At 33.6% G+C, this 17,251-nt stretch overlaps 3 protein-coding genes across 4 annotated transcripts; 1 reads left to right on the top strand and 2 right to left on the bottom strand.

Moving 5' to 3' along the window:
- Positions 1–4,103: 4,103 nt before the first annotated feature.
- Positions 4,104–6,852, bottom strand: LOC126866448 (pinin). The gene is made up of 5 exons (XM_050620041.1): positions 6,550–6,852; positions 5,991–6,183; positions 5,743–5,916; positions 5,380–5,674; positions 4,104–5,301 (listed from the first exon to the last, which is right to left on the bottom strand). The coding sequence occupies exons 1-5, from the start codon at positions 6,708–6,710 to the stop codon at positions 4,988–4,990; spliced, it is 1,137 nt and encodes a 378-aa protein (XP_050475998.1). The 5' UTR covers positions 6,711–6,852; the 3' UTR covers positions 4,104–4,987.
- Positions 6,853–7,083: 231 nt separating this feature from the next.
- LOC126866434 (DNA polymerase epsilon catalytic subunit 1) lies at positions 7,084–16,134 on the top strand. The gene is made up of 27 exons (XM_050619997.1): positions 7,084–7,437; positions 7,517–7,640; positions 7,715–7,933; positions 8,001–8,233; positions 8,302–8,542; positions 8,614–8,930; positions 9,033–9,279; positions 9,338–9,890; positions 9,970–10,411; positions 10,471–10,708; positions 10,783–11,136; positions 11,206–11,420; positions 11,495–11,678; positions 11,754–12,299; positions 12,385–12,626; positions 12,700–12,904; positions 12,966–13,141; positions 13,213–13,382; positions 13,470–13,806; positions 13,875–14,064; positions 14,140–14,306; positions 14,377–14,665; positions 14,745–14,840; positions 14,920–15,197; positions 15,270–15,402; positions 15,477–15,688; positions 15,750–16,134. Exons 1-27 carry the CDS (start codon positions 7,352–7,354, stop codon positions 16,057–16,059), a joined length of 6,804 nt encoding a protein of 2,267 aa, XP_050475954.1. The 5' UTR covers positions 7,084–7,351; the 3' UTR covers positions 16,060–16,134.
- Positions 9,913–17,114, bottom strand: LOC126866456 (ATP synthase-coupling factor 6, mitochondrial-like). Of its 2 annotated transcripts, none has more exons than XM_050620052.1 (4): positions 16,999–17,114; positions 16,568–16,715; positions 16,368–16,492; positions 9,913–10,074 (listed from the first exon to the last, which is right to left on the bottom strand). In XM_050620052.1, exons 2-4 carry the CDS (start codon positions 16,708–16,710, stop codon positions 10,064–10,066), a joined length of 279 nt encoding a protein of 92 aa, XP_050476009.1. In that variant the 5' UTR covers positions 16,711–16,715; positions 16,999–17,114; the 3' UTR covers positions 9,913–10,063. The 2 variants fall into 2 exon arrangements, with proteins under 2 accessions (XP_050476009.1, XP_050476008.1); XM_050620051.1 differs by lacking the exon at positions 9,913–10,074 and adding an exon at positions 16,101–16,249.
- Between the last annotated feature and the right edge of the window lie 137 nt (positions 17,115–17,251).

Below are 17,251 nucleotides of genomic sequence, written 5' to 3'. Positions count from 1 at the left end.
CTTCGACCGTCGAAATGCTCGTTGCATAAGGGAACCCTGTTCGCCACGTAGCTTCGACTACGAGCAACGAGAATTATTTAAGAGAAGTAAGTACAAGTAATAATAAATCGCGGAATAATAAATACTATAGTATCCTTTCTGCTGATCTTAAATTTGCTAATGTTAATTATTTGTGACAACAAGCATGGATAGAGTACATAACACGCTCGGCGCGCTCTTCCGTGCAAGTACATACGCGAGCGCGCACGAGCGTACGAAAGCACCACAAGTTATAAAAGCAAACGAACCGGCGTTGTCCAATCAGCGTTGATCGAGCGTGAAATCCCTCCTCTTCGACGAAATTAGACACCCACTTGGTGCTTCCAGCTTCACGATTCTTGGCCAAAATAACCAATGATAGTTTTTCCAATGGACCTCCTTTCAGCCGCCATTTATACAAAATCAACGTGGTCGCCATCTAAACATCGTTGGCTTATCATCGTATTTCATCGAAGAACGAGAAAGGACCAACTTCTCTAATTTCACGATCATCGCCTGTGTCGGAGACGATGTGACACCAAACAAACGAGATTCACGAAACTCTAAAAATTTGTCGAATCGTTAGCTTTGCTGCCGACGTACACGCTATATAACCGTTTGCCTTTTTCTCCTGATGTTTAGGCGAGTTATAACATAATGAGCATCGCGCCGGCATGACGGTCTGTCCCTTTGAAATACGAATATCCCCTTTTCCATTCCGCGGTGAGATACTCCGCCCCGATACTCTATTACTCCCTAGTCAAAGGAGCGACAGAACCTGCTCACGGGAACCGCTTCTTTGGAAGTCGTTCAGTGTCGGCTTTCCATGTTCTCATTAACAGCGGGCCGCTTTTATTAACCGCGAAAAAGAAAGGGGGATGCACCTTGGTCCTCGTAGTCTCTCCTTCCCGAAAAATTCTCATACGTGCGTACCGTGGAGAGATTTTCTGCAAGAATGAAAGAAGGAAGGAGGAGGAACAGAGATCTCGTGACGGACCGTGTAATGGCTCCACGCTATGAAGTAACAAGCGAGAGATTCGCGGATCAACCAACGGGTTGGTCCATAAGTGCGTGCGGTTTCGTATTCTCCGTCGATATTTACGACTTCTTCTCAACGTTGCGATAATTTTTGGACTCGTCGTTCGAAGAATTCCGCGATCCAATCTCCCAGTCGTGGAAAGAAACATTCGCCTCGATTATAACGGTGGGAGCAAACATTTGTTTCCGTTAATCTCCGTATCTTTCGAACGATTAATCGCTTTGTTATTGGCACGGAAAAATATACGCGGAAAAAGTACGGTCGCACGAAGGAAGAAAACAGAAGCTATCGAACGACGTACCTAAGGGTCATAGCCGATAGGCGATTATTATGAGATATAATATTCGATATGAAACGAAAACCGCGCGAACTATTATCGATTAAGGTAGACATTTAATAACGACGATTTACTGATAAACGGAAGACGAATTATTAATCGTGGTAAAGAGACTTGGAGTATAACTCGAATCAGAACAACGTCCAAAAATTTCGTTCTTCAAACTACGTACATCGTCGTGTAGAAAACATACAGAGTAATTTATCTCGGATGTAAAGGCTCCATCAAACAGTTACAGGTTCTAATATCAGAGGAGTGGACGGACATTGGCCGTGAATAGGCGTATAAATTTCCACGGCAAATACACGTCAGCGGTTTTTCAACGAACATGAAGACCCAAGCGTGAGATAAAGGTGTTCCTGGTCGTTGTGTCCGGTTGCGATTCCTTGCCGTTTAAAATACGGCGAGTTCTGGTAGCGAGCGTTTTGCTTCGCGCGGCACGCCGTGCTCGCGAACTCCGTCGCGCTCGATTACGAGCTACGCCATGACGAAGATACGCTAATAAATTAACGGGTAAATAAACCCTCCGCGAGAGAACAGGCCGCGCCGCGTATCTGTCTCGCTTAGAATAGAATAGAATGTATTAGAGGAGCACGGGCACGATTAATGGGCTGAGATTTCGCGCAAGTGGAAAGGCGCAGCGTCAACCTCGAGCCGCACGATTTCCCGAGAACGAGCTGAGGTAAACACGCTGATGGAATAACTTTTCCGTACTTTGAGAAACGTGCAATCTTTCCGTACAGTCTGTACGAACCCTGTGACGAGTCCACTGCGCGCCTTTTACGTGTCAAGTTTGTCAGCTCGTAGTGTCCACGCTTAGAAGAAGAACAACTCACGGTATTCTGTTTGCTGATAGAGCGTTAAATGGTCTTATAGACTGTCTTTGAATCATCGAGAATTTCAAAATCAATCTGTTAGAAACATATCGCATTACGATCTCACATTACATACACTGGTTAGGTATCTTACTTTTAATCGCATTCCGTTAAATACCAGCAATGCAAACTAATACTTGAATGGTAACTTATAACATGTAATATAATATTTTATATTCTAATAGGGTTTTCTTGTAAATAAATCGAAATTAAATCGTTCCTGTCACATGTTCTTTCACCTTCTCGATTCAAATATCGAAATTCAAATATTCGAAGATCTTGGTAGAATGATATCTCCAATCTGACATCATCTACGTTTAAACAAGATTCCTGATCTCTGCTTCTTCTTGTTCCATCTTCTCTTATCCCGACGACAATGAAGTCTCTTTCTCGATAGGAAATAGGACGAAGGGAAAAGAGTAGAAGGAAGCGTGGTAATTAAGAAAACGTCACCGTTCCCGTGGTCCAGCGTGGTTCCTCTCGTCTGGAGGCGAGTCTTTGGCGCGTTTTCCATTCGGTGTACAAATAGCTCGCAGACCCCTAGCCCCTGTCGGCTCCTCTCATGTCTCCGCGACGCGTCGCGTCGCACGCTTCATGCCTCTGCGCTATCCGATGTCGAGCGTCGCCGCTCCAACTTTTAATCTGTTCCCTTTTTTCGCTTCCGTGGACGAGCGACGGGTAACGTGCGAGGCGATCTCGTGTATTTACCTCGTCTAGTCTTCAAAGCGGTTTTTAGAATTATTTATCAGCTGGTAAAATGGTGGAACAGAGAGGATCGTATTTTATCTGTGTGGTAAAAACAGAATCTTCTTTTACCTTGTTATGAACCTGCTCCGTCCAATTTTAACGAGTCTCGTGTGTCGTCACACGAGATAAATACTTCAACCACGAAACTACGAAGATTGTAAGAACGTTAACTCATCCGAAGCAAAGGTCTTGTCGTTTTTATTTAATTCTTCAGAAATTGCAACTGTTTTCGTTTAGACCAAGGAGTAACATCTCGCGCGTCTTCGAAAGATTTAACGAATAAGCCTGGCTACCGTCTCCTACAGCGGATCAATGATCATTTTTATTCGTATTCGTTTACAGAGTAGCTTTAATTGAACCCGATCTTACTTAGAGTAATTTCATTTAAACGATATTTTAATGTAAATATTTTGTAAAGAGGTTACCGCTTACTGTCCAAAGGAGTTATTTTACCAAAGTGCAAAAGGAGGATGGAACGACGGCGCAGAGACGCATTAGCCATATTCCGAGGTTGCATGGCGGAACGCCCCTTTCATGCCATCCCCTCCTACCTTTGAATATCACAGGAAAGATAGAATGTCCCGTAGAATTCACCGACAAAGATTCGGAATTACGTTCTGGGCGTAAATTAGTTAACGAATTACAACGCTTAATCTTCGCTTCTTTATGAACTGTACCTCTTCTCATCGCTGAATCGTGTATCATCTTGCGGGGTGTTCAAGTTCGATTAAATGACAATTAACGAACTTTGAAAGTAAAAATGATACTTCTTCGGTATTATCCTTTGTTCGAATATTTACTGGAAAATTAATTTAGTCTGAAAAAATTTAATTGTAATTTAGTTAATTTACAAAATATGCGAAAAGAAAATGTATGGGTACCATAATTGCCCGAAAAATGCAACAGTATGCAAAGTACTTTAAAGACGATTATCTCACGTAGATTTATACTACGTATTCGATTCAGGCAAATTTAAACGGTTTAAAAGTTATTAATAGTTATATTGTAAATTCGATCAATAGTAAAATTTTAATCGAATATGTAACAGAACTTAACTAAAGACGAAATGGACATGTACATAGAAGGATCTCGTTCATCTTTAATTTATTTAAAAATACATGTAATTCAAAAATTTGTTTATCTCTTATTTAATAAAAACAAAAGAAAAGTTATCTTTCTTAAGATAATAAATTCAAATTGATTTTATGTAACAAGTATCTACTAATATTGCTATGGAAAAAAGTTATCGACTTTTTATCCATCATAATTAATGTGTATCATACATATGGTGTGTACAACAAAAAAAAAAAAAAAGAAAAAAAAGGAAGGAAACACAAATATACAAATTTTCGTAAGTATTTGAATTATACTATGTTACCAACAGATATGCTCGAAATTGGAATTTATATTTTATTCTACCATACACATAAAGCATTAAATCACTTATTCAATGCTTCTCTTCTTCACATACGTATTAAAAGACAGATGCTGATACGAAGAAAACAATGAGCGGACTATTTTACATAATGTTTCCCAAACTATAAATGTATCGATTCAATTTACGACTGTTTATCGTCATTTATCGACTTATTTCTCAAGGTTTTCGTCCTACTTACAAGATGGTAATTACTTAAATAATATTCTACAACAGCCATGATACAAATATATAACATTTAAAAAATATTGGTTCCAATGAAATGCAACTACATTCCGGATCATAGTGTTTCTTCTTACATCTAAGAAAAATCTGAATAATGTTTGCTACTTGACGAATGATGACAAAATGAGCATGTAATTCGATGAAGGGAATGAATTTATATCTATATGATGACAAGTAAAAAGTGAAATGTTTCCTTTGAAAATTGTAAAATTCATTCATACATGTAAAGTGTTGTGTAAGAAAAACATCTTCTCCTTCGTTGGACCATTCAATGTACGTAATATGTACAATTATTGTAAGTACATTTAATACTAGCCATTATTTTCATCTTTTGCTTCGTCTACCTTTACTTCCTCCTTCTTTTCAATATCATTCGTGTTTTCGTAATTTTCATCTTTGTCGGATTTCATGGGAACATCAGCCGGTTCGTTATTCTCTGATTCTAAGTTCTTCTCTGGATTTGGATCACGATTCTCTTCTCCTTCTTCCGTCGATTGTGGAACTTCAGCTGTTGCATTTAACGTTGCGGATCCATCAAAATTTTGTTGATGTTTTCCGAGACCTACTTGCAATTCTATAGCTTCCAGCTCATCGATCAATACCTTCTCTCTTCTTTCGATCTCCTCTGTAATATAAAACAAATGCATATTATAATTCCTTTTATTTAAAATTTATACTTAAGGCTCTTTATCGAAGTGCGTACCATGAAGTTCTTTCGCAGATTGCCCTAGTAGAATATCAGTTTGTGGGTGTTTACGCTTTGGTACGTAATAAATAGGAGGTTGGGCACGCGTTTTTATAAACGAAGCAAGTGGTAATTGCGCCGCGCGCCAATCTTGAAATTGTCGGCTGCGCGCCAATTTTGCCTCTAGTGCTCGGACTTCTGCTAGTTGCCGTTTACGCGATAAGAATAATTGTTGTCTTTCTCGTCGTAATTCTTCCTTTTCTCTCCTTCTGGCTTCTTCTACTCTTGCCTCTACTTCTGCTTTTTTATCTTCCTACAAAGGATTGTTATTTTCAGAAATATGAAAAAAAATTTTTTCTCGTATCAAGTAGAGAAATATACCTTTGCTTTCAGTTTAGTTTCTTCTTGCCGAAATTTCTGTAATGTTCCTAAAAGGGCACCAAACATTCGTTTATTCCTTTGTCTGCTACGTTCATCTATTCTTTCCCGTCTAATAACTTCCTGTCTAGATGGAATCTCTCTTGGTGTTGCTATCACTCTCGAAGACACTGCTGGCTAAAATACCCATTCAATAATAATACATAAAACAATATATCGGTAAGAATGAGCAAATTGTTATAGAATTCTACCTTAATAACATTATCATCTTCATCAGCACTATCGTCATTATTAGAAGGAACACGTGCACTTAACCGACTGAAAACTGTTTTTGGTTCACCATTTGAACCTTGCCATCTCCTTTTTCCACCAGGTAGTTCATTGTTGACAAAATCAGAAACAACACGCCTTCTATCCTCTTGCAATGGTCTCTTTTGTGATAATCTATTGAAATTATAAATGCAGAAGAATATTTCAATAAATATACACATAGTCTTCCTTTCCTATTTTAATAAGGTTACATAGTTAAGTAGAACGAATATTTATCATTACCAAGTTTGGTAATTATGTATCGTGCACTTAAGCAAATAAAGCTCTCATTACAACATTACTACGATACGTAAGTAAATACAATGAGATCACGTATAATTTAATAAAGTGGAAACTATCGAAATGAAATAGGTTATGTTTGTAGACAACAGTGTTTCATTCAAAGATTATTGAACTATTAGGCAAGATGTATATTTTATGAAATAGCATTTTGCTATGATGATTTAAGGATATTTGGAAATAAATTATTCAGAATTTAACCTGGGTGGTGGTTGTAGCGGGCCGTTTTCTCCATCAGGGAGATCCCGGCCCAAAATCTTTCGAATACTTCGATCGAGTCCCCGAAGACCATCTCGAGCGGCTTCTAATTGCGCTTCTAAGCTTTCGGCACCCCAGGCCTCTTGTGTATCTAATTTTCTCATTTATTTATATCTCTGTACGTTCACTTAAATTGCGAAGTCAAGTCACTTAACGATTGTTGTCGAACCGCATTACTGTCGTGGAGCCACCTACAATTTCGTTCCTTTTTCCAAATCGATAAGTCTCGGGACTTTTCCTTGCGCTCGTAGATCATACCTCTAGTAAATTTCTCATAATGCTAACATAATATATTACAATTGGCTGAATTTATATATAAAAAGTCTAATCTTTAGGATATTTAAAAATTTGTTGTAAATTTTCAGAGCAAAGAAAGGAATAAAAGAAATGATGAGATTGATTTTTGAAAGATGGCTTTCAACTAAAATTGTAATATCATATATACTTACATATGTATTACTTGAAAATATGGATTAATTAATTTAAATAAATGTAAAAGTATATTATATACAAAAACAAGTATAATTTTTATTGTTATTCAACTTACATATTATGTATTTTTATTAGAAATATTCTCTTCTTATTCTCTATCTTATTACACACATATGTATAGACCCATAAGATCTATTGGCGGGCAAATTACAACCTGTACACATATATTTCGAGTAACACAGTGCCTTGTTGTTTATAATTAAAGTTTATAATTAAAGCTGCTTATAGTTTACGTAATTGATTATCGTACAGAATGACAAGTTTACAAAATACAGGGAAATTTCGACCGTTTAAGGAAAATACAGGGAATAATCAAAGTCAAGAAGGAAATGCATCAGGGTAATTAAATTGTAATTTAAACTATATTATGGATTACTAGTATTTTTGTAATTTATTCACTCTTTTTACATTTCTTTAGAGAGATTTCAGGGGGCAACAGGGTAAATGAAGTTAATGAAAATATAAGAATAGATGGTTTATATGGTTTTCATAGAGTAACTGATACGAAGGAAAGAACAGGATTTCTTATCAATATGCATGCAGTAAGTATAAAAACCATATAAAATATTATGAATTGCTTTGTATTTGTTCCTCAAATTATTTTACTTTTTTATAGACAGAAATTATGGAAAATGATAAAAGATTAATGAGTGGTGTGGACTATTATTTTTTAGAAGAAGACTGTACTAGATTTAAAATTTCCTATCCCTATAATCCATATTTTTATATTTTATGCAAAAAGGATACATATGAGGAAGTTTCTACTGGTTTAAATAAAAAATATACTAATTTAATACATAAAGTACAGACTATTTATAAAGAAGATCTTGATCTGGTATGATAGAATTAAAAGTAGGTATAAAAAATGTTGAAACTGATAATTCTCTATTATCTCTTTTTAGTCAAATCACCTCATTGGTTTAAAACAGAAATATTTAAAAATTTCTTTTATTAATACTGTGGACTTGAATAAAGTCAGGCGTGGTATTATGAAAGCTGTAAAGTTAAATAAGGAACGTGAAAAACATAATACCTATTATTCAAACATGTTATCAGATGTACTAAATACAGAACAGGGTACAGGAGATATTAAGAAGCAAACCATAGATTTTATGGATAATATTCTTGATATCAGGTAATATACTTTCACTTGTTGATGTTGAGTATAATATTTATGTTAACGGCGTGCATATATTTCTACAGAGAATACGATGTACCACATCATGTTCGTGTCTCCATAGACATGAAAATTTGTTGTGGTAACTGGTATTCTGTGAAAACAAGAGGAAATGATGTACCAACAATTACAAAGAGAGATGATCTTATTGAACCACCTGATCCAATTGTGTTGGCATATGATATTGAAACTACAAAACTTCCTCTGAAATTTCCAGATGCTGATACTGACCAAATTATGATGATCTCATATATGATTGATGGACAGGTATGAAAAATGTCTTATTTTAATACTTACTTGACGCTTTAAGTGTATTTTATACATATTTACATTTTCAGGGGTATTTAATAACAAATAGAGAAATAATTGCAAATGATATCGAAAATTTTGAGTATACCCCAAAACCGGAGTTTGAGGGATTTTTTACAGTTTTCAACGAACCTAATGAAAAGGCCACAATAAAAAGATTTTTCGATCACATAAACGATATTCGACCACATATATTCGTAACATACAACGGTGATTTTTTCGATTGGCCATTTGTAGAGACTAGAGCAGCTTTTCATAACATGGATATGAAAGACAGAATTGGTTTTTCTAAAAATCGTGATGGAGTTTACAGCAGTAGACCAGCCATGCATATGGACTGTTTATGGTACTGCAATATATAAAACTAAATTTATTGAAACTATCATATAGAATTGCAAAAGGAACGATTGCATAAAGAGCTTTTTCCAATATATAATTTTCATTGCAGTTGGGTCAGGCGCGATTCGTACCTTCCTGTAGGTTCTCAGAATTTAAAAGCTGTAGCAAAGGCAAAGCTTAGATATAATCCAGTGGAACTGGATCCCGAAGATATGTGTAGATTGGCGTCTGAGGACCCAGAGACTCTCGCAAATTATTCAGTTTCTGATGCGGTTGCAACGTACTATCTTTACTATAAATATGTTCATCCTTTCATATTTGCTCTGTGTACCATTATTCCTATGGAACCAGATGAAGTAAGTTATATAACAAGCTATAGTAAAGATGATATAAATTATATTTCTCCATTTACAGGTACTTAGAAAGGGATCTGGTACATTATGTGAATCCCTCTTAATGGTGCAAGCTTTTCAAGCTAACATTATATTTCCTAACAAACAGGAGCAGGAATTCAACAAATTTACGAAAGATGGTCATTTATTGGATCAAGAAACATATGTTGGAGGACATGTTGAAGCTTTAGAATCTGGTGTTTTCAGAGCCGATATTCCTTGTCGTTTTAAAATAGTACCAAGTGCAGTAGAAGAATTAATAAATGGCGTTGAATCTGCATTAAAGCATGCTATACAAGAAGAAGAAAAAGTGCCCATGGAAATGGTTACAAATTTTGAGGAAGTGGTTGAAGAAATTACAGTGAAATTGGAAGGTTTAAGAAATCAACCACTGAGATTAGAGAACCCTGTAATATATCACTTAGATGTCGGTGCTATGTATCCAAATATTATTTTAACCAATCGTCTTCAACCATCTGCGATGGTCGATGAAACTGTATGTGCTGCATGTAATTATAATAAACCAGGAGCACTTTGTCAAAGAAAAATGGAGTGGATGTGGAGAGGAGAATATTGTAAGACAACAAGATGCGTAAATAATATTTGTCAAATTTGTTTATTCTTACATACAAACATATTTTTACTTGATTTCAGTTACTGCAACTTTAAGTGAATATCAACGAATGCAGCAACAACTTGAAAATGAAAAATTTCCATCGCAATTCCCAGGCGGAGCTCGTAGGGCATATCATGAATTATCTAAAGAGGAACAAGTATCGTATGAGAAGAAACGACTCACAGAATACTGTAAGAAAGCTTACAAGAAAGTTAAGATTACTAGCATGGAAGAAAGAACACAAACGATTTGCCAAAAAGAGAATTCATTTTATGTTGACACTGTACGAGCGTTTAGAGATAGGAGATATGAATACAAGGCGCTTACTAAAGTAGCTAAACAAGAGGTGGCGGCAGCCGTAGCAAAAGGAGATGCTGCTGATATTAAATCTGCTAAAAATCGAGAAGTACTATATGATTCATTACAACTGGCACACAAATGTATCTTAAATTCCTTCTATGGATACGTTATGAGAAAAGGGTATGTATGTTTATCTTTTCTTATATTTAAAATTATTAATACAATGTTCGATATGTTAGGTCTCGATGGTTTAGTATGGAGATGGGTGGCATAGTATGTTACACGGGAGCACACATTATTATGAGAGCTAGAGAAATTATCGAACAAGTTGGCCGACCTTTAGAATTAGATACGGATGGAATCTGGTGCGTTCTACCAGCATCTTTTCCTGATAATGTTGTTGTTCATACTACTCACCCAAAGAAAAAAAAATTGGTAGTATCATATCCGAATGCTGTTCTTAATTTTATGGTGAAGGTAAATCAGCATTGCAACGACATTTTTTTATTAACTAGAGCTCTTTTTTTGTATCATTTTCATATTATTTATAGGATCAGTTTACTAATGACGTATACCATGAACTCGTCGATCCTAAAAATCTTACGTATAAAATTAGGAGTGAAAACTCTATATTTTTTGAAGTGGATGGTCCTTATTTAGCTATGGTATTACCTGCAGCGAAAGAAGAAGGAAAAAAATTAAAAAAACGATATGCAGTCTTTAACTTCGACGGTTCTTTGGCTGAACTGAAAGGTTTTGAAGTAAAACGAAGAGGTGAACTTCAGCTAATAAAAGTTTTTCAGACGTCCGTATTCGAATCTTTCTTAAAAGGTAGCACATTAGAAGAGTGCTATGCGTCAGTAGCTAAAGATGCAGATTATTGGCTTGATATTCTTTATAGCAAAGTAAATATCCAATATTGTTGATTCTGTTACATGTAACATATTAATAACTAAATATATAAATCTTTATAGTGTGCAGATATGCCAGATTCGGAATTATTTGAACTTATATCCGAAAACAAATCAATGTCACGAAAATTGGAGGATTATGGAAGTCAAAAGTCAACGTCTATTTCTACTGCTAAAAGATTAGCAGAATTTTTAGGTGATCAAATGATTAAAGATGCTGGCTTAGCATGTAAATACATTATTGCTAATAAACCTCAAGGCGCACCAGTTACAGAACGGTAGGGATGAAGTTTTGCTTCTGTATGAAGAAAATTGTATGACAATAAAATTACATATTTCGTTATACAATTAGGGCAATACCATTAGCAATATTTCAATCGGAACCTGCAATAAGAAAATATTATTTACGAAAATGGTTAAAAGATTCTAGTTTACAAAGCGACGACATACGGGATATTTTAGATTGGAGTTATTATATTGAAAGACTCGGAAGTGCTATTCAAAAAATTATTACAATTCCAGCAGCAATGCAAGGAGTATTTATTTTATTTATCTAGATATTTGAAACTTCTTAATTTAAATATAATAATAGGAGAATAATTCTTTTTTAGTTATCCAATCCGGTTCCTAGAGTGAAGCACCCGGACTGGTTGCATAAAAGAGTAATGGAAAAAAGTGCAACGCATAAACAAAAAAAGATTACTGATATGTTTACCATGATGCCTAAAGATAAAGAAAAAAATATTGGCAACCAAGATATAGAATCATCTGAAACATGCGATATAGAGGATATCGCCGGGAAACCCTCAACTTCTAAGCAGTCATTGCCAATTGTTAATAAAAGAAAACGACAATTTTTAGAAGGAAACGAAGCAGAAAATGCAAATAAAAGTTGGAAAGAAGTTCTAGGTTCACCACCACCAATGGGAACAACAAAGGAAGAAAGATTAAAATGGTTGGAATTCCACAAACAGAAATGGGCTCATCAAGCTAAGCAAAGGGCTGAATATCAGAAGAGCAAGAAGAGTAAGCGTTCTAATAATGATGGAGATGAAGTTTCTTGGGGTGTTGCAAGAGATACCAATACATCTACATTGGGTGGTTTTTTCAAGCGAACTCAAAGAAAATTGCTTATGAATCCATGGCAAATTATTCAAGTAAGAAAAATGTTCTTTTTTAACAACAATAATTAAAATTCAATAATTGTATTAAATGATTTAAATAATTAATTTATCGGTTTAGATATCACCAACAAACAAGCCTGGTTTATATCGATTATGGGTATTAGTCGATAGAGATTTACATCAATTGCGTCTTATAATACCTCGTATATTTTATGTAAATACTCGTAAACCTAAACCTAATCCAGAACCAGGTAAAAAAGTATCTTGGAAAGAAAGCAAGAAAGTTCTTCCACGATCTCGACCTATATATAATTTATATCAATATACTGTGCCGGAAACACAGTTTCAATTATACAGTCAGTGAGTTTCATCCTTTAAATTTTTTGATGATATTTTATATTTAATTATCTAAATTATTTTAATTTGCTCATAGGGAGCTTTTAGAAGATATGAGTAGACCAGAAATTGAAGGAATTTATGAAACTCAAATGTCACTAGAGTTTAGAGCTATTCTTCAATTAGGATGCGTTTGTACAGTTGATCCTAAGGCAGCACGGACCATGGCAGATGGTGCAGATACATTTGCCCTAGATCAGTTAGAATACAAGAGTGTTGCTGTGCAATCATATCTTAAAAATGTAATGGTATTTTAACTTGTAATTTTTTCTTTGGTCTAAAAGAATATCTGTTTTATTTCAGCTTAATCAAACTAATTATATTTTCTTATATCATCATTGGAGTTCAAACCATCAAAGAGCTTTATGGGGACTGTTTTTAAATGCAACTAAAAGAGCTCATATATTTGTTTTGGATTCTGTTTCGTCAAATCAGATGCCTAATATGAACACGTTGTACATTCAAGAACGGGATACAGTGTATAATTTACAAAATCTGAGTTATGCTTTTACTAGTCTGTGAAAATGATTCTAAAGTAATTCTTTTGCAGTATATCCACAAATGGGGAAGACAAAGTAACATTTTTACCAGAGTCGATGCGATTCGAATTAAAATTTGAAACAAACTTTCAACAAGTCTGTCGTATTTTACAAGCAGTTATAACTACATATAAAAACGAGGGACATGGTGCAACAATATTTATTATTCAGACAGCTTTAGGTACATTTTATTTAGATTTATATGCAAAAATTTTTCATTAAATTTTTGTCATTTATTTTATTTTTCTATTTTACGTTTTTACCTTAGATAAAACGACATTAGTAACTCACATGCCATTACTTAATGACTTTCCTCTAATTAGCACCTATGTACAAGATATTGAAACTTTATACAATACACTGGAGTGGCAGAAAGTTGGTGCAAAAACGATGTTACGTCATTACCTTAAGAGCCAGCAAATTTATGAATTAATGACAGAACAATGTAGATTCCTTCATGTGCCAATTGGAAATATTCCTGCGGATCCTATTGTTTTTGGTGCAGACATATTTTTTGCAAGACATTTGCAAAAGAATAACTTTGTATTATGGTGTTCTCCAACAGAGAAACCAGACTTGGGTGGCAGTGAAAATGATGATAACAGGTTGCATTTACGCTTAAACATGAAATTTGAATTACTACCATTATCTTAATATATGTAATCAATTACAGATTATTGACAGATTATGAAGAAAGTTTACATTCTGCTGCAAATAATGCCGGAACTTATTCTAGTGTTTGTATTGAATTGGAGATAGAAAGTTTAGCAGTAAATACATTATTACAGCATCACCATATTCACGATATTGATGGAACTAGTAATTTTGTCGCATTCCACACTCAACAACAGACATCTGTTCAAGTATATAATTTAGAAAAAGAACGTGTTAGAAAGCGTATAAGAATATATTTATATGTAACTCAAATTTTTCCATAGGATATGGCAACACATGATGGCATGACAAATATAATTCCTAATTACGACGAAACTGTTCTTTGCAGTCCTGCTTTTAGAATATTGCGAAATATGGTAAACACATGGTTGCTAGATGTATCAGTTCATAAAAATATATTTGCAGATTATCAAATTATTCATTTTTACAGGTAAGCACGGACATCTCTATACCAATGTTACACCTGTTTTTTTTGTAATTCGTAAATTTATACTTCTTAGATGGTTACGTTCACCCAGTTCTTTACTTTACGATCCTGCTTTGAAAAGAACTTTGCATACCTATATGAAAAAATTATTCGCGCAGTTATTAGCAGAATTTAAAAATCTGGGATCCATAATTATTTTTGCCAATTTTAATAAAATCATCATTTGTACCAAGAAAAGGACAATGAGTGATGCATTAAACTATATGGAATTCGTTGTTCAAACAATACGCGATAAAGAACTATTCCACAGTATTGAAATAACTTTTGAACAGTGTTGGGAGTATTTAACATGGCTTGATGTAGTAAGTAAAATTTCAATTCTTTCAATATAATAATAAATGGCATACTTTAATATATAAAAACATTTGTATAAATTAACAGCATAATTATGGAGGTATAAAAGGAAAATTACCGAAAGATATAGAGAATACTACGGATACAAATAGTGAAAATGCTGAAGATGAGAATGACGGCGAGGTAAGTGTTTACTAAAACATACAATTCTTTTTTTGTTTTCTATTTGTGATATTTTCATTGGATTTTCTCTGTTATTAAGCCTGAAATAGTAATGAATTGGAATTTAATGGAGTGTCTCCCCAAAGAAGCTGCATGTCAATCAAGCTTTACTGCTATAATAGCGGGATACTTCCATGCAATTTATCAGTTCATATTGGAAAATGAATTGAATACTACTGTAAGGCCTAGGAACTTAAATAATTTAAGTCAATTATCACACAACTGCACAACTGCACAACTTGGATTAGGATCACTTGAGAATACCGCAGAATTTGCTAAAAAACTGATAAAGGGAGATATGTCCCAAAAACTATTCCAGTAAGTATAATTGTTTTACTTTATCATTATATGAAGAACTTGATTGACATATTTTATTCAATTATGTTATAGAATTGTACAGAAAATACATAAAAATCTTCCAGAAAAAACATTAACAATTGAAGAATGTCCAAACTTAGATTTAGATGGTAAAGACAGTAAGAAAATTAATCCAGCATTGGAGTTAATAAAATCAGTTTGTAAGGTATTTAAACACGAATACGAATATGTTAGGATTATTTTACGAGGAAAGTAAATAAAAATTAATTTTAATATCAGGTTTTATCTCTGGATGCAGAAGTTGAAAATGAAGTATACTATTTGCGAACAAACATGTTAAAGCTAATTAGAGTTGGCAGTTTCAGCGATCTAGTTGATTGGAAAGATCCGTGCATTTCTTTAGTTGTGCCTGAAATTATTTGTAAAGTATGTAATCACACAAGGGACATCGATCTTTGCAAAGATAACTTTTGTACCATGGATCGGGATAGGTAATGCACAATATTATAAAAGCTATTTGTATTCTAGTACATAATACTACTGTTTGTACAGGTACATATGGAAATGTCCTCTTTGTAAAATGGACTATGACAATGATGAAATAGAGTTCCTTTTGATGGACATGTTAGATCATAAAAGTATGGCTTACATGTTGCAAGATTTACAATGTTGTAAATGTAATGAAGTTAAGAGGGAAAATATGAACGAACTTTGTTCTTGTTCTGGTAACTTTAAAACTTTGATTCCTAAAAGTGAAATAGAGAAGTTTATGAAGATCTGTAAATCTGTGGCCATAAAATCTAATATGAAAACATTGTTAGAAATTATCCAGAATACAAAAGTTCTTGTAGATTCAAAGTAATTTATATGTTTTTACTGTGATTATATCTAATTTAAGCAATATTAAGGAAAATAAAGTTTAACCTTATATTTATAATTTTACATATACATATATTTCTACAACTATTTATCAAGTATAACAATTTTAATATTCTAGTTTTATATATACTTGTAAAGAGTTATGTAATATATTCATTTTTCCACTACTGGAGCTGAAAGAAAAGATCTTTCATGTTTTATAATACTTTATAATTGCAAGACTTTCAACTTGTTTAATATAATATAAAATACTATATATACTCCTATTAATAATTTAAGTAATGAGCATACCTTCAAATTTAAATTTTGGGAAGTTTTTTGGATCACCCTTTATATCATATTGTTTCCGAATTCTATCAAGCTCAGATTTCCTCTCTTTTTCAAGTTCAGGAGTAGCATCAACTAACTTTCCACCACTAAATTTATGGATTGATATTAAGACATAAATTGATATTAGGACACTTGTGTTGAGATATTTTATTTTTACTTACGCGCTTTTTGCAGAATATTCGCGTATTTTGTCTAAGAAAAGTTGTTGTATAGGATCCGTTGCTTTTTGAAGTGCTGGTGCAAGAATACCAATGTCACGTTTGATAACTTTTGGTACACTTGCAATGACTCTCTGGATAAGCATTTTTCCTTAACAAATCGAATATAAAATGCATATTTAACTTTAAATGAAAAAATGATAAAATGATAAATGACAAGAAACAAAGTCAATAACGAAAATTGTTTAACATATAGATTCAAATTTCTAAATAAAGGAAATGCTATACAAGATTTCTCTTATGTAATATAGGTTACGTTTATTACATAAGATGTAATAAACAGAATAAAACATGATAAAAACTTGTCGAGATACAAAAAAAGATAAATAATACTGTTAAAATCGTAATATGAATTTAAAGTACTACACCTTTACCTTTTTATTCGGACAGAACCTACGAGGTACTTGTCGTTATTCGTTACCCTAGAATATATGTCAATATATAGAATGCACTCTTACTTATGTATAATAATCTCCACCAACAGGCTACGTGATTGGTTAAAATTGCACAATATAATAAATTAAAGATATTAATATTTTAAAAATAAATCTATCAAAAAGATCAAAATATTTATTTAGTTATCTATTTCTAGCTAATACTTATATATTTATAATAATAGTATCAGTA

This window comes from Bombus huntii, chromosome 6, assembly GCF_024542735.1.
Source record: "Bombus huntii isolate Logan2020A chromosome 6, iyBomHunt1.1, whole genome shotgun sequence".
Lineage (NCBI taxonomy): Eukaryota > Metazoa > Arthropoda > Insecta > Hymenoptera > Apidae > Bombus > Bombus huntii.
The sequence above is the reverse complement of the archived record's forward strand: the minus strand, read 5'-3'. Positions and strand labels throughout refer to the sequence as shown.